Source organism: Coffea arabica, chromosome 6e (assembly GCF_036785885.1).
Source record: "Coffea arabica cultivar ET-39 chromosome 6e, Coffea Arabica ET-39 HiFi, whole genome shotgun sequence".
In the NCBI taxonomy this organism is placed as follows: Eukaryota; Viridiplantae; Streptophyta; class Magnoliopsida; order Gentianales; family Rubiaceae; genus Coffea; species Coffea arabica.
In genome coordinates this window covers 53,347,995-53,375,891 of record NC_092321.1, presented here as the reverse complement: position 1 = coordinate 53,375,891, position 27,897 = coordinate 53,347,995, and the positions used below count along the sequence as shown (strand labels likewise).

At 36.2% G+C, this 27,897-nt stretch overlaps 1 protein-coding gene across 1 annotated transcript; it reads left to right on the top strand.

Annotated features, from left to right (window-relative positions):
* The first annotated feature begins 170 nt into the window (after positions 1-170).
* Positions 171-18,778, top strand: LOC113696787 (uncharacterized). Its single transcript, XM_027216171.2, has 11 exons — positions 171-584; positions 684-1,985; positions 2,112-2,886; positions 3,199-3,265; positions 3,885-3,894; positions 4,058-4,696; positions 14,529-15,303; positions 15,616-15,682; positions 16,302-16,311; positions 16,475-17,113; positions 18,767-18,778. Exons 1-11 carry the CDS (start codon positions 171-173, stop codon positions 18,776-18,778), a joined length of 4,710 nt encoding a protein of 1,569 aa, XP_027071972.2.
* The last annotated feature ends 9,119 nt before the right edge of the window (positions 18,779-27,897 follow it).

The following is a 27,897-nucleotide window of genomic DNA, read 5'->3' as shown; positions in this document are numbered from 1 at the left end:
TTCCAACTTGCTAATTGTATGACTGTTCCACGGAAATATATGTTAAGTGTTTCATTTTCTTTTCCTCTATTTTCATGTTGGTTTTTAATCACATAGCGAATCATAATAATTAAATATAAATAAAATTTTGCCTAATTGTCTTACCCTTCAGTAATAGGCATAATTAGGCAATGGATCGCCAAATGATAGGAAGGAGCCGTGGGAGACCCCCTAGACAACACCCGGAAGCGGGTGGAGATAGGGAACCCGAGGTCAATCAAGACCAAGGGCAAGAGGGAGTGGCCGGAGATCAGGTGGCCACCGCAATTAACCGTATCACTGATGTCTTGGAGCGCTTGACGGAGCATCAAGCCTCTGGGCCAGTGCACCGCCAAGGAGGCCCAGCCGATTCTGAGGATCGGGCACTGGAAAGGTTTCTGAAGTTTGGACCTCATAAGTTCTACGGAGGACCCGAACCTGAGATAGCTGAGGGATGGTGGGAGAGAATCTCCGACATCTTCGCAGCTTTAAACTACACGGAAGAGCGGCAGGTAACTTTTGCCGCATTCCAGTTTGAGGGAGCTGCTCGCTCCTGGTGGAATCTGGTAAGGACTAATTGGGACAGGAATCATACTCCAAGGACTTGGGCAAACTTCACAAGGGAGTTCAATGCCAAATTTCTTCCATCTCTCATCCAAGAAAAGAGGGAGGATGACTTCATAAAATGTAAGCAAGGGGCGATGAGCGTCGCCGAATATGAAGTCCAGTTCACAAAGCTATCCCGTTTTGCTCCTGAATTGGTAACCACGGAGCAAAGGCGAGTCAGAAGGTTTGTGCAGGGTCTGAATGTAGAAATACAGGAAGGTTTAGCTGCTGTGAGGATAGATACTTTTGCAGATGCCGTCGAGAAAGCCCAGAGAGTTGAAGTAGCTAGGGCTCAAGTGAAATCTTTTCAGGCTAAGAAAAGATTTGCTCCTAACAGTAGTCGGGAGCCGACATATGGGAATGCTCCACCGACTAAAATGGGCCGAGGAACCATTGGAGTGAATAGTCCTGGGGCACCACGAGGCGGCCAAGCAAGAGGAAATGGGGCCAGGAATGCAGGAGGACAGAATAATGGAACCAGAATGGGACCGATTGGAAGGGGACAACCTAGGAATACCTCGCAAGGAGGTCGAGCAATAGTTCCCCAAATGAATTGTGCATTTTGTAAGAAACCTTGCCATACTATAGATGGTTGCTGGAAGAAGCAAGGGAAGTGCTTGAGATGCGGAAGTAGCGAGCACCAAATTGCTGGATGTCCAAAAATGCAGGAAGGGAGTAATCCAAACGCTAGACCAAACACTTCTGGAGGGAGCCGGCCAACAGTTCCTGCCAGGGTGTATGCTATAGATGACCAACCTGTACCTGATTCCTCGGAGGTCGTGGAAGGTACTCTCCCCATTTTTCATCGATTAGCTAAAGTGTTAATTGACCCTGGTGCAACTCATTCATTCGTAAATCCATCATTTATGTCTGGAATAGATGTGAAACCTGTTAGATTACCCTTCGATCTTGAGGTTAGGACACCAATGGGTAATAAGAAGATAATCGCTAGCTTAGCCTATAAGAATTGCGAATTCTGGATTGGAAAGCGTAAAATGCTAGTGGATCTAATCAGTCTGGACATAAAGGGGTACGATGTTATCATAGGAATGGATTTCCTAGGCCAGTATCATGCTAAGCTTGATTGCCGAGCGAAAGTGGTGGAATTCTGTATATCTGGAGAAGCAACCCTGAGGTTAGATGTTAAGGGTAGGTTAGCCTCATCTGCTATGATTTCAGGGATACGGGCAAGGAAAATGTTGTCAAAAGGAGCTCAAGGTTTCTTAGCTTTCATGATTAATGCTCCCAGTGATCGAGCGAAGTTGGAAGATGTACCAGTGGTACAAGAATTTCCGGATGTTTTTCCGGAAGAGCTTAAGACTCTACCGCCGGAAAGAGAAGTGGAATTTAGGATTGACTTGGTGCCTGGAACGGCTCCAATTTCTAAAACTCCATACCGAATGGCTCCTGCCGAGCTAAAGGAGTTAAAAATTCAATTGCAAGACCTCTTGGAAAAAGGTTTTGTGAAGGAAAGTGATTCACCGTAGGGAGCACCCGTTCTATTTGTTAAGAAAAAGGACGGAAGCTTGAGATTATGTATCGATTACCGAGGGTTAAATGAGATTACCATTAAGAATAAATACCCTCTACCGTTGATAGATAGTCTGTTCGACCAACTGCAAGGGTCAGTAGTTTTCTCTAAGCTGGACTTGAGGCAAGGGTATTACCAATTGAAGATTAAAAAGGAGGATATACCCAAGACTGTTTTTAGTACGAGATATGGACATTTTGAGTTCGCAGTCATGCCTTTTGGTTTAACTAATGCACCAGCGGCATTCATGGATTTAATGCAGAGAGTCTTTAAGAAGTATCTGGATCAGTTTGTAGTGGTTTTCATCGATGATATCTTGATATACTCTAAGACTCGAGAGGAACATGTTAAGCACTTGGAGATAGTCTTGCAAATTCTAAGAGAGCATAAATTGTATGCCAAATTTAGCAAGTGCGAGTTTTGGCTGGATGAAATATCTTTTCTAGGGCACAAGGTTTCCAAAGATGGAATTGCCGTGGATCCGGCAAAAGTTGAGGCCGTTATGAATTGGAAGCAGCCAAAAACTCCAACTGAAATTAGAAGTTTCTTGGGATTAGCAGGTTATTATAGGCGATTTATCAAGGATTTTTCGAAGATTGCTGGACCCATGACCGAGCTAACCAAGAAAGGGAATAGGTTCATTTGGACTCCGAAGTGCGAGTCAAGTTTTCAGGAATTAAAGAAGCGGTTAACATCCGCTCCTGTTTTGGTGTTGCCTGACGGAGGTGAAGGTTATGCCGTGTACTCCGATGCTTCTGGAGAAGGTCTAGGGTGTGTTTTAATGCAAAATGGTAAAGTGATTGCCTACGCTTCCAGGAGACTGAAGCCTCACAAACAAAACTACCCAACTCATGACTTAGAGTTAGCAGCAGTGATTTTCGCCTTGAAGAAATGGAGACACTACTTGTATGGCGTGACTTTTGAGATTTATACAGACCATAAGAGCCTTAAGTATTTATTCTCCCAAAAGGAATTAAATTTGAAACAAAGGCGATGGGTAGAATTTCTGGAAGATTATGACTGTTCTATTAATTACCACCCAGGAAAAGCTAATGTGGTAGCTGACACTCTAAGTAGAAAGGCCCAAGTAGCAGGGTTAATGGTTAAGGAGTGGGACATGTTAGAAGAAATAAGTGGTTGGAACCCTCGTATGGAGAAACTGAAGATATTACTTGGGAGCTTATCGTTAAAATCATCATTGCTAGAGCGTATTAAGGAGGCCCAGAAAACAGACCCTATGATTCAGAAGAATTTGGAGAAAGTGCAAAAAGAAGAAACCTAGATTTTAAATTGGGGTCTGAAGGTGTATTGAGATTCCGAGATCGAATTGTGGTTCCGGCAAATGAAGAGATAAGAAAAGAAATTTTAGAAGAATCACATCGATCGAAATATACTATACATCCAGGTGTGAGCAAGATGTATCATGATGTGAAGGGATTATACTGGTGGGAAGGTTTGAAAAAGGACGTGGCAGAGTTTGTTCAGAGATGTTTGATCTGCCAACAAGTAAAAGCTGAGCATCAGAAGCCCTCTGGTTTGTTGCAATCGTTAGAAATCCCTGAATGGAAATGGGAGCATATAACAATGAATTTTGTAATGGGACTACCTAGAAGCCAAAAAGGATTTGATGCAATTTGGGTAATAGTTGACCGACTCACTAAGTCTGCACATTTCCTACCAGTAAGCATGAGCTTTTCTTTGGAAAGACTGGTCAAGTTGTACACAGAAGAGATCCTAAGGTTACATGGTATTCCAGTAAGTATCGTGTCCGATCGAGACCCAAGGTTTGTCTCACGTTTTTGGCAGAAATTTCAGGAGTCTTTGGGGACCAAATTGAAATTTAGTACTGCGTACCATCCCCAAACCGACGGGCAGTCGGAAAGAACAATTCAAACTTTGGAGGATCTGCTGAGGTCATGTATATTGGATTTTGGAGGTAAATGGAGTAATTATATGATCCTAGTAGAATTTGCGTATAACAACAGTTATCAAGCCTCAATTCAAATGGCACCTTATGAAGCTTTGTATGGGAGAAGGTGTCGATCTCCGATTCATTGGGATGAAATAGGAGAGAAGAAGATTGTAGATCCAACAACGATACCTTGGATAGAAGAGGCCCAGGAGAAGGTGAAACTTATTAGGGAAAGGCTTCAAACCGCTCAGAGTAGACAGAAAAGCTACGCCGACACAAGGAGGAAAGATTTGGAATTCGAAGTAGGAGACAAGGTCTTCCTAAGAATTAAACCCTTGAAGGGCGGAGTAGTACCTAAGAAAGGTAAGAAGCTAAAACCAAGGTATATCGGACCTTTCGAAATTTTGAAGCGAGTTGGGAAAGTAGCATATCAGCTGAAGTTACCTGCAAGCATGGCTAAGGTTCACGATGTATTTCACGTTTCCATGCTTAAGAAATATTATTCCGACCCAAGTCATGTGCTGCCACTGGAGGGAATTGAAGTGGATGAGACGTTAACGTATGAAGAAGGACCAGTCAAGATTTTGGAAAGAGAAGTGAAGGAACTGAGAAATAAGAAAATTTCCCTGGTGAAGATTTTATGGAGAAATCATGGACTTGAGGAAGCAACTTGGGAATTAGAAGAGGAAATGCAGAAAAAGTACCCTGATTTATTTCCTTAGGAAAGTGTGAATTTTGAGGACAAAATTCTTGTAAGGAGGGGAGGATGTGAGAACCCTGAAAAATGGATATATAAACTAGTGCATATTTTATTTGCATTTCTTTTATTCCTTAATAATTTCGAGCATTACTTTTACTTGTTTGCAATTAAGTATGAAAAAAAAATAGGTTTACGTGAAAAATAATATAATTTTCCAATTTATGAAAATTTCTTGGTTATATCTAACTAAATTAAAATCTTTAGGGTTAGATTAATTTTTCGCCTTAATATTAAATGTAAGAATACTTAAGTCCTTAATCCTAAAGTAATGATACTTGAGTAAATAGAATTACGATCTCAAAATAAATTATTTAAATCCCTATGATTAATTTCAATTAGTTGCTAATGTTAAATGTTAATAAGAATTTCCGTGTTAAGATAAAAATCAATGAATTTTAGATAAATATGATTCTAATATATTAAACATGCTTAAGGCGTGAAAATTCGATAAATATATCCTTATCTTTCTTTGTTTTTCAAGTAAGTGCGTAAAAATAATTTTTATATGTGCAAATTGACACCCTTGGATTAAATTATTATTTCATTTGACTTTATATTACTAAATCGATAAATTTCGAGTTAGACTAACTCTATTTCTTGAGAAATAATAATTGAAAATTCTAATAACTAATTTAATCGCTAATTAATATAAGAATTACTAGGAACCTTAATATTCAAGTTTAATCGATAATTATTCGATAAAAATGGTTTAGGTATATTAGGGTATAACTAGGCGTTCAAATCACACTTGGGAATAATTTTTAGAATTAATTTGGAATTGAGAAATTAAGTTGAGATTAGGGAGCAAAGTGAAAAGACTAAAATACCCTTACCTTTCCATGCAAACCAAACAAGACGTCTGACCGCAAATCAAATCACCTTTGTTATTACCAATTCGATACGCAACCAATGTTATATGCAATCGATTCTTACACGAAACCTCTATTCCCTAAACAACGGCACCACCAAACCATCCTTTCTATCTCACGGCTAAAACCACAAAACCATTCATTCTAATTCACATTTCATATCACAAATACAAACCGCAACTTCCTTTCTTCTCTGCACAAGTAAACCACAAACCGCTTCCTTCTTAATACCGAGATACCATTCTCTTCATCATCTCATTTCTTTTGCCCAATTACACCGAAACTACTGCAATCCCTCTCCACAACCGCACCTCACCTCTTCCTCTGCATTCGACCAAGAGCATCCGAGAGAGAGAGCTGCCTGGTGAGCTGCATCCGAGAGGTAGGAGGAGCGAACGTGAGCTGCCAGAAATTTTTCTGGTTCTGCCGTGAGTTGGAGCGAAGCCAGGGAGGAGATTTGCAGGAAGCTTCACCATTCTGTACCTTCATCTCCAACCAACCGACCTCAAAATACAACAGCTACAACAAATTACAGCCGCAACTTAGGAGCTAGGAACCACCGACTGCACTTGGCCGAGAGCTAGGGAAGAAATTTCAGGAATATTCCGTGTGAAGGATTAGCTGCTAACTGAGGTAATTTCTGGTCTAATTAGGTTGATTATTAGTTGAGCAAGCTGCATCTGAGCTTGCATGTACAGATTATGCAGTCGGATGTTGAAACCCAACCAATAGAAAAAAAAAATTCTGTTTTGTTAAAATGTTGCTACCGAGACTTGGAGGAGTTAATGCAACTCCATTTGCGTTTTCTGTGGCATCTGAACACCTAAGTGCCTTTAGCTGAGTGAAGACTTGAAGATTTAGACCATGCATGTTGTATTGTACATTCGGATGATGTGTTAAAGCAGAGGAAATTTCTGGTTTGGGTTAAGAAAATTTCTGCCGAGAGCTTAGCTTAATTATTGCAGCTTCATTTGGTTCAATTTTATTGCTGTCGAACTGATTTCTGGTCTGGATATGATAGCTAGTTAATTCAGTAGTTGTGCATGTGAAATTTAAGTGCAAAATACAGGATTTAACCGTAGAAAAAAAATTGATTTGTGACTAAACAAATGCTGGAAGAGTTTCTGATTTGGCCGAGAGCTTAGCTTGAATTTTTGCAGCCTGATTTGGTTTAATGTTGTTGTTTAAACTTATAACCATGATTAGATGGTTGATAACAAGTTAATTAGGCTCTGCATACAGCTAATTAGTTAGTTTAAACCAGAAAAAAAAATAAAATAAGAATGCAATCTGTTGCAGGCATGTTTGTCCGAAGCTAGCTGTACAGAAATTCTGGAAATTTTGGGGATTTGCAGCTGTTGTTTAAGTTAAATTTTGAATTGGAAATATTAATTAGCTAGATAAGTTTTTACATGACTAATTTGGGTATCTAAAACCATGTTTTAGCCGAGGAAAATTGGATTTATAAACACCAAGGGTTGGAAAATTCTGGAATAGCCGAGAGGTTTGATCGGAAATTTCCAGTTTGTTTTCTTTTGGATTTTAAACTATTTCTGGATTTTCTGGATGATTTTAGTCACTGAATGAAATTGGTTTTGAAGTGGAAATTTTTAATAGCTAGCTAAGTGTTTAAATGCTGAATTTGAATACCTAACACCCTGTTTAAACCAAGGGAAAACTGGACCTAAAGTATATTAGTTGCTGGAATTTCTTATGTGATAATTAAAGGTTGAGTTGGGATCTTAACTTGATTTTTAAATTTTTTCCCTGAATCTTGATGGATGGAAATATCTGGAATTTGTGTTTTGGAGTTCTATAAGAAATGTATGGATGGTTGAATAAAAACATTTTGGTATTAAAAGAGAAAAAGGAGTTTTTCACAAGTGAAAGATGAAATTTCAGATTTTCGGATGTCTCTGACCAGTTTCAGTAAAATGCTTATATCTTGGTGTAGAAAAATCCGTTTAAGGCGCCGTCAGTGGCATTTGAAACTAGAAACATAGGCCTTTGTCCTGTAGAAATTTCGTATTTTTCCTCTATGTATACTGCTGTCTGTAAATCCTTGAAGTAGACTGTTTTGGTAGGAATGTCCTGTTTCTTTGTGAAACTGAAATTGGGTTTTGGATTGAACTTGTAGCTTACTTGTGGTTTAAATTCTTGATTAAATTGTGGTTAGAAGTAATTGATGTTGTCAGGGGCTAATGATTGATGAAGCCCTTGGCCATTTGAATGATTTTATAAGTAATACAGGGTGATGGAAGTTAATTGCTGGAATGTCTTGGAGGCTTTACTTTTATTTTTAATTGTTTATGATGGGCTTGCTGAAACCAAGTGCTAATGATTGATGAAGCCTTGGTTGACTATTTTATTTTATTCAGAGATGCACTTGTTGAAATCTAGGGCTAATGATTGACGAAGCCCTAGTAATTTGCTATGTGATTGTTGCCATATTTTGATCCATATTATGACTTCGAAACGGAATCGGAGCGGTGGAAGTTGTATCGACCTTGAGAAATCGAGTGACTGTGATCAAATCAATCAAAAATATTTTTCCAGCTAGTATTATATTATAAAACTCCATATCTAGTGTTTTGCCTAAGATTTTCCAACTCGATAATTTCCTTTAGCTCAAACTAGCCTTGATAGCTATAGTAAATAAGTTCTATAGCTTTTGGAAACTATAAGTCGTATTTTAATTCCTTTTCTTTCTTTAAGCTTTGTAATTGGATAGTTAACTATAGGAAAAGTTCCGAAATACGAGTTTTATTAATTTAGCGAAAAAAAAACCTGGGAAACTTGCTCGGCAAGAAACCCTATTTTAGAAAAAAATAGTTTTAGGGATAATTTTTGCAAAGGCCGTAACTTTAAAGAAATGTTCAAAGTAACTTTCTAACATTGATATTAAGAGGTTTGTCGAATTATTTCAAGAAAATAATACTAGTTACCCTTTTATAAGAAAAGTAACTCAAGGAAAACTATAAGAAACATCTCTTCTACTTTTGTCAAGTTTCAATCTAAAAGATTCTTGATTTTTCTATGGGAAAGTAAATTAATAGTATATTAGATATACTTCAATGACTATAAGCTTAAAAACTGAGTAGAAACTCATACTTTCAAATTTTGGTTTTTAGGATATTTCGAGGACGCGGAATTCGATTCCCAACTTGATATCTGAACTCCACTCTTGGTGAGTGTCCCTGCTTGTTCCTTTCCTACCTGAATTAAGTGCTTTCTAGACTCGATAAGTGATAATTTGCAAAACTGGTTTTTGATCCATCGAAGTGAGCTGTGTGTACTTTATCGCACTAGCCGTTCGAGTGGTGACTTGTGCAAAAACATTTTTCTCCTGAATCCTTGAGTCTAAATGTAGTTGCGTCGTTGGGTGAATCCCTCGACTCCTGAATCCAACTACCTTGTATCTAAACGTAGTTACGTCGTTGGGTGAATCCCTCGACGCCTGAATCTAACTACAATAAAGTCGTTGGGTGAATCCCTCGACCAATCATCTACGGGTATATCTCGAGTATACTGCGTCTTTAGTCGGTGAGCGGGCCCGGGACAGGGGAATGAATGGTGACGGGTTGGGTAACAAAATGAGAAACTCTACATGGATTATAAGTAGTGAGAGTTGACGGAGGGTCAACTACGATAAAGGGTGATCAAGCGAGGAAAATGGCTCCTGAGAGCCCATGTATCCTACCTTGTGTTGTTATACGCTTTCCTAACTGTTTAAATTTGTTAAGTCCTTATCCGTTGTTTGATTTAAGTGATTGCATGTTTTGGGGCACCACTGAGCTTTAGCTCACCCCACGTTTATTGTTTTCCTTAACAGGTTCTGGAAACTGAAAGCTGGATATTTACTTATGTTTTCCTTTTGGATTGTATTTGAATACTATGACTTATTTTGTGGGTTGTAATGCGTTATTTGGGGATAATGTCCTTTTCTTTTCGATTACTTGGCTTGTAAGTTTGTATTATGGATTTATGTGTTTATCTACCCGGTTTGGTACGACTTTATACTTTGGTACGTAGTACGTGGGACGTTTAAGAGCCTCGATTGGCTATTTATATCACTGTTATCTTTGAAGCTAATGTGGATTTAAGGAAGATCTTATTCGAGAAAATTTTTTTTGTAATAGATTAGGTTATTATTCGAAAGATTTGGTTAGTATGCTTGCGTGAGTCCTGGCGAGAGCTGGGCAGACGGCCCGCCAACCCTTTGGTTCGCCTTAGGGGGAAGTGGGGTCGCCACAATATGACATTGAGCCTATTGAACGGCTATTGTAATGCGATTGTTTTGTGTGTGATTTTTGGGACTGATTGAGGAAAACAATGAAGCCATAAATGGCTGGAAAATAGGTAAAAACAAAGGACGTGCTACTCAAATTTACGCTCGAAAGCTAGGTAAATATACTTGCAACTTGAGGAAGGTCTAAGAGCGAGTACCACTTGAACCATCTAGGATATTTACGTCTTCTTTTATCGATTGAAATAACGACTATTAACAAAACATTTTTCTCGTCTTTTCGACTCAAATAGGAATTCTGAAGTTTTAACCGCTTCCTTACCAAAACTAAACGAGTGAGCATGAATTTTTCAGGATTTGATAAGTATCTTGAATACTACTTAAATGAGTTGCATTTACTTGATTTTCTTGAAGCGAAACTTTAAGTTGCGAACTCTAGAGAGTTTTATATTCGTAAATGATATTTTCTCCCAGATTTGGACTTCAACCAATGAGTTGGACCTGAACGTGATTTTTGAGAGGCACTAGAATTTTGGTGAGTGCTTCCAAATACCAGATTGAACTGGACACTTGTTTTCAATACTTGATCAATGTGATTAAATGCTATATGATTGGTTTGATCGGGTAAGAGTGTACTTTATCGCACTTGCCCTAATGTGATATATAATTGGTTATTGTTGCAATTGATTTGATATACTTGTTCATGATGTACACATTTCCTGAAATTCCAGAAATCCTGTGGCGAGTTACTCGAGTCGAGCCGGCAAGGGCTTGGTCGATTGAGTAATGAACCCTGGTCTCTTGTTTTGTTGAGTGGAGTGATATCTCCTCGACTAATCGATATACTCGAGTATTACCACTAGTGTTTATTGAGGATTTTGGACCCAGTAGGGGATTTGAATGGTGGACGGAGAGTAGTTTAAGTGGTGCTCTACTGGATTGGTTCCTTTACTTAAGAGTTGACGGAGTGTCAACTATTACGTGATCAAGCTCCTGGTGATGAAATGGAAATTTGGCTCCTGAGAGCCATTTGTATCCTTATATTTTGAGATGATTGTTACTTGTAGTGTTATTGTTTTTTTAAAAACTTCACACTCGCTCATTTTGAGTTTGCTACTTGAAGTGTTATTGCTCACTTTTATGAACTCTTCATGCTCATTACTTTGCTACCTTGAAACTTGTACTTATAAACAAGGGTCCATTTGCTATTTGGAACCTCACTGGGTTTTAGCTCATTCCACGACATTTGTTTTCCTTACAGGGGGTACGAGCGTGGCATGAGACTTGTACAGACTAGCGTAGACTAGTTTTTGAATTTTGTAACTGTACTCACACTAGTCGCTCAAATAGGGTTGAATGTATTTAGAATTCCAATCTTTTTTTGTATTTTGGATTGTATGGATAGTTGAGATAGAAATGGATGTATTTGTAGGTTCCAAATTTGGGAACTGTTATTTCGTTTATTATTGAGGTTGCACCCTATTTTGTTTGGTGTCAATGAGTGAGTCCTAACGAGAGTTGGACAGGCGGTCCGCTAAATCCTGGGGTACGCCCTAGGGGGAGGTGGGGCCGTCACATGTAGAGCATGAAAATTTTATGCAACGCGAACTCAATATATCTATTTTCAACTAGTCCATCTTAAACTTTTGTGAGATCAAATTATACCAAAATCAGAGTGTAAATAAATTCAAAGTTTATTTATTCATAAAATATTTTTAAAACATTAATAATAGAAAATTATTAATATCGTAAGAGCATTTAAAATAACAAATTTTGATGAAAACTAAGCATCACTTAATAGCATGGCACCCATATAATCAGCATGCTCATGAAACATTTTGAATAGCAATTCCTTAGTCAATGGATCCGCAACCATAGAGTTTTTCTTGATATGCTCTATCAATAATTGTCCACTTTGTACTCTTTGTTTGGTAGTAAGGAACTTAATATCTATAAATTTATATTTTTTCAAACTCCCATTGTTATTGAAATATTGAATTACTGACTTATTATCGCAAAATAATTTGAGTAATCTTTGATACCATCCATTACACGTAATTTTGTGACAAAATTTTGTAACTAAATTTCATGATTTGATGCCTCATAATAAGTTATGAATTTTGTAACCACAATAGAAGAGATTATAAGAAACTATTTAGCATTCTTCCAACATATGGAACCACTAGCCAGTAAGAATATGTAGCCTGATGTTAACTTCATGCTATCTTAACATCCAACATAGTTTTTTTAATTGTACCATATAGATTGTCTCATCAATATCACTATTGAGAAATGATGTGATTACATCCATCTGGTGTAATTTAAAATTCAAATATGCCACTAATGCTATTATAATTCTAAAAGAATCCTTCAAAGAAATCAGAGAGAAGATTTATTTATAATCGATGCCTTCTTTTTACGTAAAACACTTAATGATAAGACAAGTTTTGTATCTTCCCAAGTTACCTTTAGGATTTCTCTTGGTTTTAAATATTCATTTACAACCAATGGATTTCGCTTCTTCTCGCAATGGGACAAAATCTTAGACGCTATTATCTTTCATAAATTTAATCTCTTCATTCATGACATTGATCCACTTTTGAGAAGTTGAATATTTCATGACTTGATAGAAGTTGATTGAATCATCTTCTATCAATCCCGTGTCATCCTCATATTCTTGGAGAAAAATAATATAATCATCTAACACTGCACTTCTCCTTTTTCTAATGAATCTTCTTAATAACATTGATTCTTGAGGAGGTAGAATTTGTTCTTCTATAATCGTTTGTTCTTTAATATTGTCTTGATTTGTTATCTCATGATCAAGATCAGGAATAAGATTTTGAATAAAATCAATGACACCTGTAGGAATATTAACATATTTCTCTTCAAAAATAAGGTCCCTAACTACATCTCCTTCCCCAAACTAGACATCTTCAATGAATCGGGTATTTTTTATGTCAAAAATCAATTTAGTCATGAGATCATAAAATGTGTAACTTCTTAATCTTTCAAAATGTCTAATAAAATAACAACTAACCATTTTTAATCCAATTGCTTTTTATTTGGCCTATAAGACCTTATCTCAGTTGGATATCCCCAATTATGTAAATATTTCAAACTAAGTTTCTTTCTAATCTAAAACTCATAAGGGGTTTTGATAGTTATTTTAGTTGAAACTCTATTAAGGATATATGCAGCAGTCTTAAGTATTTCTCTCTATAGTGACTCTAATAAGATAAAATGATATATCATACTTCTTATATATTTTTAAATGTCCTATTTCGTCTTTCAACAACACTATTCATAGTGGGTGAACTCGACATAGTGTACTGTGGATCAATGCCGCATTCCTTTAGGTGTTTAGTAAATGGACCTGGATGTTATTTATCTAAATCGTTATATCTACCATAGTACTCATTATCATGGTCAGATATTTTGAACACGTCCAGTGACTATGATAGAAATGAGATATATGTAACCATATCTTAAAAATTTGTTTATGAACATTATACAATATTGTTGATCATTTCAAACAGATGTAGAAAATGACTCACAAATATCTATATATACAAGTTCTAAGACGTCCAAAGTCTTATTGGTTTCAAATCTCCTTTTGTTGGTTTGTTTTTTCTTTATACAATTAATACAATCATTAGAATTTGTAAAATTTAAGGGGTCAAGAATTTTGTTTGACACAAATCTTTTTATTCTTCATTTGGAGATAATACCCAATCTCTTGTATCACAAAGCAGCCGAATTCTTATTGATTAATTTTCTTTTTATTCTTCTAACACTCAAATGCAAAGATTCATTAAATGAGGCAACTGTTTTAATTAAATATAGATTATTATAATATAATAAAGAACTTGAATCAATCAATTTTAAATCATGAAACATTTAAAATTTTCATTTTCAAATGAATAAAAATAATCGAATTTGTCCAAAGCAGAATAGAAATTAAATTTTGTCAAAAAGACGGTACAATAAATATTTCATTAAAATTCAAACAAAATCCAGCATAGACAGTAATTTTTAAACTTCTATTGTCTCAACTTGAACTGTCTTGCTATTACCCACATAGATATATTTTTCATTATCATTAGACTTTTGACAATTCAGACAACTATACATAGACACACCGATGTGAATTGTTACACTATAATTTAACCATCATGTGTGTCTAAATATTGAAGTTAAATTAACCTCAAAAAAATGAAATTAAGAAGCATACATTTCTTAACACACCAAATATGGTAATTGGTGCAATACTTCTTTTTATGCACTTCAGCTCCGCAGAAAAAATAACTTTTTTTTCGGTTTAACAGATTTCTTTTGTTGTTTCTTTTAAGATATCGTACCTGCAAGATGTACCAGTGGTACAAGAATTTCCGGATGTTTTTCCGGAAGAGCTTAAGACTCTACCGCCGGAAAGAGAAGTGGAATTTAGGATTGACTTGGTGCCTGGAACGGCTCCAATTTCTAAAACTCCATACCGAATGGCTCCTGCCGAGCTAAAGGAGTTAAAAATTCAATTGCAAGACCTCTTGGAAAAAGGTTTTGTGAAGGAAAGTGATTCACCGTAGGGAGCACCCGTTCTATTTGTTAAGAAAAAGGACGGAAGCTTGAGATTATGTATCGATTACCGAGGGTTAAATGAGATTACCATTAAGAATAAATACCCTCTACCGTTGATAGATAGTCTGTTCGACCAACTGCAAGGGTCAGTAGTTTTCTCTAAGCTGGACTTGAGGCAAGGGTATTACCAATTGAAGATTAAAAAGGAGGATATACCCAAGACTGTTTTTAGTACGAGATATGGACATTTTGAGTTCGCAGTCATGCCTTTTGGTTTAACTAATGCACCAGCGGCATTCATGGATTTAATGCAGAGAGTCTTTAAGAAGTATCTGGATCAGTTTGTAGTGGTTTTCATCGATGATATCTTGATATACTCTAAGACTCGAGAGGAACATGTTAAGCACTTGGAGATAGTCTTGCAAATTCTAAGAGAGCATAAATTGTATGCCAAATTTAGCAAGTGCGAGTTTTGGCTGGATGAAATATCTTTTCTAGGGCACAAGGTTTCCAAAGATGGAATTGCCGTGGATCCGGCAAAAGTTGAGGCCGTTATGAATTGGAAGCAGCCAAAAACTCCAACTGAAATTAGAAGTTTCTTGGGATTAGCAGGTTATTATAGGCGATTTATCAAGGATTTTTCGAAGATTGCTGGACCCATGACCGAGCTAACCAAGAAAGGGAATAGGTTCATTTGGACTCCGAAGTGCGAGTCAAGTTTTCAGGAATTAAAGAAGCGGTTAACATCCGCTCCTGTTTTGGTGTTGCCTGACGGAGGTGAAGGTTATGCCGTGTACTCCGATGCTTCTGGAGAAGGTCTAGGGTGTGTTTTAATGCAAAATGGTAAAGTGATTGCCTACGCTTCCAGGAGACTGAAGCCTCACAAACAAAACTACCCAACTCATGACTTAGAGTTAGCAGCAGTGATTTTCGCCTTGAAGAAATGGAGACACTACTTGTATGGCGTGACTTTTGAGATTTATACAGACCATAAGAGCCTTAAGTATTTATTCTCCCAAAAGGAATTAAATTTGAAACAAAGGCGATGGGTAGAATTTCTGGAAGATTATGACTGTTCTATTAATTACCACCCAGGAAAAGCTAATGTGGTAGCTGACACTCTAAGTAGAAAGGCCCAAGTAGCAGGGTTAATGGTTAAGGAGTGGGACATGTTAGAAGAAATAAGTGGTTGGAACCCTCGTATGGAGAAACTGAAGATATTACTTGGGAGCTTATCGTTAAAATCATCATTGCTAGAGCGTATTAAGGAGGCCCAGAAAACAGACCCTATGATTCAGAAGAATTTGGAGAAAGTGCAAAAAGAAGAAACCTAGATTTTAAATTGGGGTCTGAAGGTGTATTGAGATTCCGAGATCGAATTGTGGTTCCGGCAAATGAAGAGATAAGAAAAGAAATTTTAGAAGAATCACATCGATCGAAATATACTATACATCCAGGTGTGAGCAAGATGTATCATGATGTGAAGGGATTATACTGGTGGGAAGGTTTGAAAAAGGACGTGGCAGAGTTTGTTCAGAGATGTTTGATCTGCCAACAAGTAAAAGCTGAGCATCAGAAGCCCTCTGGTTTGTTGCAATCGTTAGAAATCCCTGAATGGAAATGGGAGCATATAACAATGAATTTTGTAATGGGACTACCTAGAAGCCAAAAAGGATTTGATGCAATTTGGGTAATAGTTGACCGACTCACTAAGTCTGCACATTTCCTACCAGTAAGCATGAGCTTTTCTTTGGAAAGACTGGTCAAGTTGTACACAGAAGAGATCCTAAGGTTACATGGTATTCCAGTAAGTATCGTGTCCGATCGAGACCCAAGGTTTGTCTCACGTTTTTGGCAGAAATTTCAGGAGTCTTTGGGGACCAAATTGAAATTTAGTACTGCGTACCATCCCCAAACCGACGGGCAGTCGGAAAGAACAATTCAAACTTTGGAGGATCTGCTGAGGTCATGTATATTGGATTTTGGAGGTAAATGGAGTAATTATATGATCCTAGTAGAATTTGCGTATAACAACAGTTATCAAGCCTCAATTCAAATGGCACCTTATGAAGCTTTGTATGGGAGAAGGTGTCGATCTCCGATTCATTGGGATGAAATAGGAGAGAAGAAGATTGTAGATCCAACAACGATACCTTGGATAGAAGAGGCCCAGGAGAAGGTGAAACTTATTAGGGAAAGGCTTCAAACCGCTCAGAGTAGACAGAAAAGCTACGCCGACACAAGGAGGAAAGATTTGGAATTCGAAGTAGGAGACAAGGTCTTCCTAAGAATTAAACCCTTGAAGGGCGGAGTAGTACCTAAGAAAGGTAAGAAGCTAAAACCAAGGTATATCGGACCTTTCGAAATTTTGAAGCGAGTTGGGAAAGTAGCATATCAGCTGAAGTTACCTGCAAGCATGGCTAAGGTTCACGATGTATTTCACGTTTCCATGCTTAAGAAATATTATTCCGACCCAAGTCATGTGCTGCCACTGGAGGGAATTGAAGTGGATGAGACGTTAACGTATGAAGAAGGACCAGTCAAGATTTTGGAAAGAGAAGTGAAGGAACTGAGAAATAAGAAAATTTCCCTGGTGAAGATTTTATGGAGAAATCATGGACTTGAGGAAGCAACTTGGGAATTAGAAGAGGAAATGCAGAAAAAGTACCCTGATTTATTTCCTTAGGAAAGTGTGAATTTTGAGGACAAAATTCTTGTAAGGAGGGGAGGATGTGAGAACCCTGAAAAATGGATATATAAACTAGTGCATATTTTATTTGCATTTCTTTTATTCCTTAATAATTTCGAGCATTACTTTTACTTGTTTGCAATTAAGTATGAAAAAAAAATAGGTTTACGTGAAAAATAATATAATTTTCCAATTTATGAAAATTTCTTGGTTATATCTAACTAAATTAAAATCTTTAGGGTTAGATTAATTTTTCGCCTTAATATTAAATGTAAGAATACTTAAGTCCTTAATCCTAAAGTAATGATACTTGAGTAAATAGAATTACGATCTCAAAATAAATTATTTAAATCCCTATGATTAATTTCAATTAGTTGCTAATGTTAAATGTTAATAAGAATTTCCGTGTTAAGATAAAAATCAATGAATTTTAGATAAATATGATTCTAATATATTAAACATGCTTAAGGCGTGAAAATTCGATAAATATATCCTTATCTTTCTTTGTTTTTCAAGTAAGTGCGTAAAAATAATTTTTATATGTGCAAATTGACACCCTTGGATTAAATTATTATTTCATTTGACTTTATATTACTAAATCGATAAATTTCGAGTTAGACTAACTCTATTTCTTGAGAAATAATAATTGAAAATTCTAATAACTAATTTAATCGCTAATTAATATAAGAATTACTAGGAACCTTAATATTCAAGTTTAATCGATAATTATTCGATAAAAATGGTTTAGGTATATTAGGGTATAACTAGGCGTTCAAATCACACTTGGGAATAATTTTTAGAATTAATTTGGAATTGAGAAATTAAGTTGAGATTAGGGAGCAAAGTGAAAAGACTAAAATACCCTTACCTTTCCATGCAAACCAAACAAGACGTCTGACCGCAAATCAAATCACCTTTGTTATTACCAATTCGATACGCAACCAATGTTATATGCAATCGATTCTTACACGAAACCTCTATTCCCTAAACAACGGCACCACCAAACCATCCTTTCTATCTCACGGCTAAAACCACAAAACCATTCATTCTAATTCACATTTCATATCACAAATACAAACCGCAACTTCCTTTCTTCTCTGCACAAGTAAACCACAAACCGCTTCCTTCTTAATACCGAGATACCATTCTCTTCATCATCTCATTTCTTTTGCCCAATTACACCGAAACTACTGCAATCCCTCTCCACAACCGCACCTCACCTCTTCCTCTGCATTCGACCAAGAGCATCCGAGAGAGAGAGCTGCCTGGTGAGCTGCATCCGAGAGGTAGGAGGAGCGAACGTGAGCTGCCAGAAATTTTTCTGGTTCTGCCGTGAGTTGGAGCGAAGCCAGGGAGGAGATTTGCAGGAAGCTTCACCATTCTGTACCTTCATCTCCAACCAACCGACCTCAAAATACAACAGCTACAACAAATTACAGCCGCAACTTAGGAGCTAGGAACCACCGACTGCACTTGGCCGAGAGCTAGGGAAGAAATTTCAGGAATATTCCGTGTGAAGGATTAGCTGCTAACTGAGGTAATTTCTGGTCTAATTAGGTTGATTATTAGTTGAGCAAGCTGCATCTGAGCTTGCATGTACAGATTATGCAGTCGGATGTTGAAACCCAACCAATAGAAAAAAAAAATTCTGTTTTGTTAAAATGTTGCTACCGAGACTTGGAGGAGTTAATGCAACTCCATTTGCGTTTTCTGTGGCATCTGAACACCTAAGTGCCTTTAGCTGAGTGAAGACTTGAAGATTTAGACCATGCATGTTGTATTGTACATTCGGATGATGTGTTAAAGCAGAGGAAATTTCTGGTTTGGGTTAAGAAAATTTCTGCCGAGAGCTTAGCTTAATTATTGCAGCTTCATTTGGTTCAATTTTATTGCTGTCGAACTGATTTCTGGTCTGGATATGATAGCTAGTTAATTCAGTAGTTGTGCATGTGAAATTTAAGTGCAAAATACAGGATTTAACCGTAGAAAAAAAATTGATTTGTGACTAAACAAATGCTGGAAGAGTTTCTGATTTGGCCGAGAGCTTAGCTTGAATTTTTGCAGCCTGATTTGGTTTAATGTTGTTGTTTAAACTTATAACCATGATTAGATGGTTGATAACAAGTTAATTAGGCTCTGCATACAGCTAATTAGTTAGTTTAAACCAGAAAAAAAAATAAAATAAGAATGCAATCTGTTGCAGGCATGTTTGTCCGAAGCTAGCTGTACAGAAATTCTGGAAATTTTGGGGATTTGCAGCTGTTGTTTAAGTTAAATTTTGAATTGGAAATATTAATTAGCTAGATAAGTTTTTACATGACTAATTTGGGTATCTAAAACCATGTTTTAGCCGAGGAAAATTGGATTTATAAACACCAAGGGTTGGAAAATTCTGGAATAGCCGAGAGGTTTGATCGGAAATTTCCAGTTTGTTTTCTTTTGGATTTTAAACTATTTCTGGATTTTCTGGATGATTTTAGTCACTGAATGAAATTGGTTTTGAAGTGGAAATTTTTAATAGCTAGCTAAGTGTTTAAATGCTGAATTTGAATACCTAACACCCTGTTTAAACCAAGGGAAAACTGGACCTAAAGTATATTAGTTGCTGGAATTTCTTATGTGATAATTAAAGGTTGAGTTGGGATCTTAACTTGATTTTTAAATTTTTTCCCTGAATCTTGATGGATGGAAATATCTGGAATTTGTGTTTTGGAGTTCTATAAGAAATGTATGGATGGTTGAATAAAAACATTTTGGTATTAAAAGAGAAAAAGGAGTTTTTCACAAGTGAAAGATGAAATTTCAGATTTTCGGATGTCTCTGACCAGTTTCAGTAAAATGCTTATATCTTGGTGTAGAAAAATCCGTTTAAGGCGCCGTCAGTGGCATTTGAAACTAGAAACATAGGCCTTTGTCCTGTAGAAATTTCGTATTTTTCCTCTATGTATACTGCTGTCTGTAAATCCTTGAAGTAGACTGTTTTGGTAGGAATGTCCTGTTTCTTTGTGAAACTGAAATTGGGTTTTGGATTGAACTTGTAGCTTACTTGTGGTTTAAATTCTTGATTAAATTGTGGTTAGAAGTAATTGATGTTGTCAGGGGCTAATGATTGATGAAGCCCTTGGCCATTTGAATGATTTTATAAGTAATACAGGGTGATGGAAGTTAATTGCTGGAATGTCTTGGAGGCTTTACTTTTATTTTTAATTGTTTATGATGGGCTTGCTGAAACCAAGTGCTAATGATTGATGAAGCCTTGGTTGACTATTTTATTTTATTCAGAGATGCACTTGTTGAAATCTAGGGCTAATGATTGACGAAGCCCTAGTAATTTGCTATGTGATTGTTGCCATATTTTGATCCATATTATGACTTCGAAACGGAATCGGAGCGGTGGAAGTTGTATCGACCTTGAGAAATCGAGTGACTGTGATCAAATCAATCAAAAATATTTTTCCAGCTAGTATTATATTATAAAACTCCATATCTAGTGTTTTGCCTAAGATTTTCCAACTCGATAATTTCCTTTAGCTCAAACTAGCCTTGATAGCTATAGTAAATAAGTTCTATAGCTTTTGGAAACTATAAGTCGTATTTTAATTCCTTTTCTTTCTTTAAGCTTTGTAATTGGATAGTTAACTATAGGAAAAGTTCCGAAATACGAGTTTTATTAATTTAGCGAAAAAAAAACCTGGGAAACTTGCTCGGCAAGAAACCCTATTTTAGAAAAAAATAGTTTTAGGGATAATTTTTGCAAAGGCCGTAACTTTAAAGAAATGTTCAAAGTAACTTTCTAACATTGATATTAAGAGGTTTGTCGAATTATTTCAAGAAAATAATACTAGTTACCCTTTTATAAGAAAAGTAACTCAAGGAAAACTATAAGAAACATCTCTTCTACTTTTGTCAAGTTTCAATCTAAAAGATTCTTGATTTTTCTATGGGAAAGTAAATTAATAGTATATTAGATATACTTCAATGACTATAAGCTTAAAAACTGAGTAGAAACTCATACTTTCAAATTTTGGTTTTTAGGATATTTCGAGGACGCGGAATTCGATTCCCAACTTGATATCTGAACTCCACTCTTGGTGAGTGTCCCTGCTTGTTCCTTTCCTACCTGAATTAAGTGCTTTCTAGACTCGATAAGTGATAATTTGCAAAACTGGTTTTTGATCCATCGAAGTGAGCTGTGTGTACTTTATCGCACTAGCCGTTCGAGTGGTGACTTGTGCAAAAACATTTTTCTCCTGAATCCTTGAGTCTAAATGTAGTTGCGTCGTTGGGTGAATCCCTCGACTCCTGAATCCAACTACCTTGTATCTAAACGTAGTTACGTCGTTGGGTGAATCCCTCGACGCCTGAATCTAACTACAATAAAGTCGTTGGGTGAATCCCTCGACCAATCATCTACGGGTATATCTCGAGTATACTGCGTCTTTAGTCGGTGAGCGGGCCCGGGACAGGGGAATGAATGGTGACGGGTTGGGTAACAAAATGAGAAACTCTACATGGATTATAAGTAGTGAGAGTTGACGGAGGGTCAACTACGATAAAGGGTGATCAAGCGAGGAAAATGGCTCCTGAGAGCCCATGTATCCTACCTTGTGTTGTTATACGCTTTCCTAACTGTTTAAATTTGTTAAGTCCTTATCCGTTGTTTGATTTAAGTGATTGCATGTTTTGGGGCACCACTGAGCTTTAGCTCACCCCACGTTTATTGTTTTCCTTAACAGGTTCTGGAAACTGAAAGCTGGATATTTACTTATGTTTTCCTTTTGGATTGTATTTGAATACTATGACTTATTTTGTGGGTTGTAATGCGTTATTTGGGGATAATGTCCTTTTCTTTTCGATTACTTGGCTTGTAAGTTTGTATTATGGATTTATGTGTTTATCTACCCGGTTTGGTACGACTTTATACTTTGGTACGTAGTACGTGGGACGTTTAAGAGCCTCGATTGGCTATTTATATCACTGTTATCTTTGAAGCTAATGTGGATTTAAGGAAGATCTTATTCGAGAAAATTTTTTTTGTAATAGATTAGGTTATTATTCGAAAGATTTGGTTAGTATGCTTGCGTGAGTCCTGGCGAGAGCTGGGCAGACGGCCCGCCAACCCTTTGGTTCGCCTTAGGGGGAAGTGGGGTCGCCACAATATGACATTGAGCCTATTGAACGGCTATTGTAATGCGATTGTTTTGTGTGTGATTTTTGGGACTGATTGAGGAAAACAATGAAGCCATAAATGGCTGGAAAATAGGTAAAAACAAAGGACGTGCTACTCAAATTTACGCTCGAAAGCTAGGTAAATATACTTGCAACTTGAGGAAGGTCTAAGAGCGAGTACCACTTGAACCATCTAGGATATTTACGTCTTCTTTTATCGATTGAAATAACGACTATTAACAAAACATTTTTCTCGTCTTTTCGACTCAAATAGGAATTCTGAAGTTTTAACCGCTTCCTTACCAAAACTAAACGAGTGAGCATGAATTTTTCAGGATTTGATAAGTATCTTGAATACTACTTAAATGAGTTGCATTTACTTGATTTTCTTGAAGCGAAACTTTAAGTTGCGAACTCTAGAGAGTTTTATATTCGTAAATGATATTTTCTCCCAGATTTGGACTTCAACCAATGAGTTGGACCTGAACGTGATTTTTGAGAGGCACTAGAATTTTGGTGAGTGCTTCCAAATACCAGATTGAACTGGACACTTGTTTTCAATACTTGATCAATGTGATTAAATGCTATATGATTGGTTTGATCGGGTAAGAGTGTACTTTATCGCACTTGCCCTAATGTGATATATAATTGGTTATTGTTGCAATTGATTTGATATACTTGTTCATGATGTACACATTTCCTGAAATTCCAGAAATCCTGTGGCGAGTTACTCGAGTCGAGCCGGCAAGGGCTTGGTCGATTGAGTAATGAACCCTGGTCTCTTGTTTTGTTGAGTGGAGTGATATCTCCTCGACTAATCGATATACTCGAGTATTACCACTAGTGTTTATTGAGGATTTTGGACCCAGTAGGGGATTTGAATGGTGGACGGAGAGTAGTTTAAGTGGTGCTCTACTGGATTGGTTCCTTTACTTAAGAGTTGACGGAGTGTCAACTATTACGTGATCAAGCTCCTGGTGATGAAATGGAAATTTGGCTCCTGAGAGCCATTTGTATCCTTATATTTTGAGATGATTGTTACTTGTAGTGTTATTGTTTTTTTAAAAACTTCACACTCGCTCATTTTGAGTTTGCTACTTGAAGTGTTATTGCTCACTTTTATGAACTCTTCATGCTCATTACTTTGCTACCTTGAAACTTGTACTTATAAACAAGGGTCCATTTGCTATTTGGAACCTCACTGGGTTTTAGCTCATTCCACGACATTTGTTTTCCTTACAGGGGGTACGAGCGTGGCATGAGACTTGTACAGACTAGCGTAGACTAGTTTTTGAATTTTGTAACTGTACTCACACTAGTCGCTCAAATAGGGTTGAATGTATTTAGAATTCCAATCTTTTTTTGTATTTTGGATTGTATGGATAGTTGAGATAGAAATGGATGTATTTGTAGGTTCCAAATTTGGGAACTGTTATTTCGTTTATTATTGAGGTTGCACCCTATTTTGTTTGGTGTCAATGAGTGAGTCCTAACGAGAGTTGGACAGGCGGTCCGCTAAATCCTGGGGTACGCCCTAGGGGGAGGTGGGGCCGTCACATGTAGAGCATGAAAATTTTATGCAACGCGAACTCAATATATCTATTTTCAACTAGTCCATCTTAAACTTTTGTGAGATCAAATTATACCAAAATCAGAGTGTAAATAAATTCAAAGTTTATTTATTCATAAAATATTTTTAAAACATTAATAATAGAAAATTATTAATATCGTAAGAGCATTTAAAATAACAAATTTTGATGAAAACTAAGCATCACTTAATAGCATGGCACCCATATAATCAGCATGCTCATGAAACATTTTGAATAGCAATTCCTTAGTCAATGGATCCGCAACCATAGAGTTTTTCTTGATATGCTCTATCAATAATTGTCCACTTTGTACTCTTTGTTTGGTAGTAAGGAACTTAATATCTATAAATTTATATTTTTTCAAACTCCCATTGTTATTGAAATATTGAATTACTGACTTATTATCGCAAAATAATTTGAGTAATCTTTGATACCATCCATTACACGTAATTTTGTGACAAAATTTTGTAACTAAATTTCATGATTTGATGCCTCATAATAAGTTATGAATTTTGTAACCACAATAGAAGAGATTATAAGAAACTATTTAGCATTCTTCCAACATATGGAACCACTAGCCAGTAAGAATATGTAGCCTGATGTTAACTTCATGCTATCTTAACATCCAACATAGTTTTTTTAATTGTACCATATAGATTGTCTCATCAATATCACTATTGAGAAATGATGTGATTACATCCATCTGGTGTAATTTAAAATTCAAATATGCCACTAATGCTATTATAATTCTAAAAGAATCCTTCAAAGAAATCAGAGAGAAGATTTATTTATAATCGATGCCTTCTTTTTACGTAAAACACTTAATGATAAGACAAGTTTTGTATCTTCCCAAGTTACCTTTAGGATTTCTCTTGGTTTTAAATATTCATTTACAACCAATGGATTTCGCTTCTTCTCGCAATGGGACAAAATCTTAGACGCTATTATCTTTCATAAATTTAATCTCTTCATTCATGACATTGATCCACTTTTGAGAAGTTGAATATTTCATGACTTGATAGAAGTTGATTGAATCATCTTCTATCAATCCCGTGTCATCCTCATATTCTTGGAGAAAAATAATATAATCATCTAACACTGCACTTCTCCTTTTTCTAATGAATCTTCTTAATAACATTGATTCTTGAGGAGGTAGAATTTGTTCTTCTATAATCGTTTGTTCTTTAATATTGTCTTGATTTGTTATCTCATGATCAAGATCAGGAATAAGATTTTGAATAAAATCAATGACACCTGTAGGAATATTAACATATTTCTCTTCAAAAATAAGGTCCCTAACTACATCTCCTTCCCCAAACTAGACATCTTCAATGAATCGGGTATTTTTTATGTCAAAAATCAATTTAGTCATGAGATCATAAAATGTGTAACTTCTTAATCTTTCAAAATGTCTAATAAAATAACAACTAACCATTTTTAATCCAATTGCTTTTTATTTGGCCTATAAGACCTTATCTCAGTTGGATATCCCCAATTATGTAAATATTTCAAACTAAGTTTCTTTCTAATCTAAAACTCATAAGGGGTTTTGATAGTTATTTTAGTTGAAACTCTATTAAGGATATATGCAGCAGTCTTAAGTATTTCTCTCTATAGTGACTCTAATAAGATAAAATGATATATCATACTTCTTATATATTTTTAAATGTCCTATTTCGTCTTTCAACAACACTATTCATAGTGGGTGAACTCGACATAGTGTACTGTGGATCAATGCCGCATTCCTTTAGGTGTTTAGTAAATGGACCTGGATGTTATTTATCTAAATCGTTATATCTACCATAGTACTCATTATCATGGTCAGATATTTTGAACACGTCCAGTGACTATGATAGAAATGAGATATATGTAACCATATCTTAAAAATTTGTTTATGAACATTATACAATATTGTTGATCATTTCAAACAGATGTAGAAAATGACTCACAAATATCTATATATACAAGTTCTAAGACGTCCAAAGTCTTATTGGTTTCAAATCTCCTTTTGTTGGTTTGTTTTTTCTTTATACAATTAATACAATCATTAGAATTTGTAAAATTTAAGGGGTCAAGAATTTTGTTTGACACAAATCTTTTTATTCTTCATTTGGAGATAATACCCAATCTCTTGTATCACAAAGCAGCCGAATTCTTATTGATTAATTTTCTTTTTATTCTTCTAACACTCAAATGCAAAGATTCATTAAATGAGGCAACTGTTTTAATTAAATATAGATTATTATAATATAATAAAGAACTTGAATCAATCAATTTTAAATCATGAAACATTTAAAATTTTCATTTTCAAATGAATAAAAATAATCGAATTTGTCCAAAGCAGAATAGAAATTAAATTTTGTCAAAAAGACGGTACAATAAATATTTCATTAAAATTCAAACAAAATCCAGCATAGACAGTAATTTTTAAACTTCTATTGTCTCAACTTGAACTGTCTTGCTATTACCCACATAGATATATTTTTCATTATCATTAGACTTTTGACAATTCAGACAACTATACATAGACACACCGATGTGAATTGTTACACTATAATTTAACCATCATGTGTGTCTAAATATTGAAGTTAAATTAACCTCAAAAAAATGAAATTAAGAAGCATACATTTCTTAACACACCAAATATGGTAATTGGTGCAATACTTCTTTTTATGCACTTCAGCTCCGCAGAAAAAATAACTTTTTTTTCGGTTTAACAGATTTCTTTTGTTGTTTCTTTTAAGATATCGTACCTGCAGCTTCTTTATCATTTTTCTTTTATGTGACTTACTTTTATTATTAGTAGTTAAAACTAGATAAACAATTGCTATCTTGTGAGATCCCACAAATTAGCTTCTTATCTTTTATATTGTTTTTCCTCGCTTGCCTTGAATTTATGGTTGCTTTGATGATTGAGATGTGTTTTTAACTCTATTTCCTTATGTAACTTGGTGCATGTTTAATTTGGCACTTGCTAAGTTTCATAGTGCATTGACACTTGTGTGACTAACTAGTGAGATGTGTGTAATAAATTTGGAGGATTAGAAGGAGTTATTGTGATGCCCCCACTTCTCCCTAAGGCGCACCAAAGGGTATCCGCGGGACGCCTGCCTATCTCTCGCCAGAATTCAAGCAATAAACGTTCAAGCTTAAAGCGATACTAGATACCACAGTCAAATTAGTACAAATACATATAGTGCGGAAGCGTTCATGCTTAACAATATCCATCCATTATCCAACCCGCACGTCGGGTGTTCATAATACAACTTAAATTCCAAAAATATACATCACATATATCCGAATGATGCATTAAACTTCCAAAAGTACAATCATAAAGGGGTCAAGACAAAATACACTTCAAACCCTAAAACGAAATATATCCAAAAGGAGATTTCTCCGCGTTTACTCCATTTCAAGTCCTGTTAAGGAAAACAAATCTACAGGGTGAGCTAAACGCTCGTGAGGCCAAGGACACACATGCAAGCACGTAGTTCAAGTAACAATCCCAATTACAAGCCCAGCAATAATATGTTTCAATAATTAACAATTTTTCGGAAAGTAAACGAAAACAATTCAAGGATATAGGAGTTCTCAGGAGCTATATTCCACTTGCACGATCAATAACCTCCACCAATTGACACTCCGTCAATCGGGTAGGTTTAGTCCGTAGAACTCCACTTAACCTGTCCCCTTTCACCTTACATACCCCTATATCGGGTCCGCCTGTCATTGGTTTGTGGCGATACTACTCAAGTATGCCAAGCAAGATCTCTCATTAGGTCAATCTTATATATCTCATGGCTCGCCAAGGTTCCCGACCACACCCATGCCGGCTCGAGTCCAAGGTCGGCCAATGAGATGTGGGCGTCCCCATGAGCATTTGTGTGTCGAGGAGATTCACTCCAACGACGTATGCAGCCATAGCATACC

Coding starts and splice junctions, on each gene's coding strand:
- LOC113696787 (XM_027216171.2), top strand. CDS start 171: ATGGATCGCCAAATGATAGGAAGGAGCCGTGGGAGACCCCCTAGACAA. Junction 585..683: donor CTCGCTCCTGGTGGAATCTG/GTAAGGACTAAT, acceptor ATCCAAGAAAAG/AGGGAGGATGACTTCATAAA. Junction 15,304..15,615: donor GTTGCCTGACGGAGGTGAAG/GTTATGCCGTGT, acceptor ATTACCACCCAG/GAAAAGCTAATGTGGTAGCT.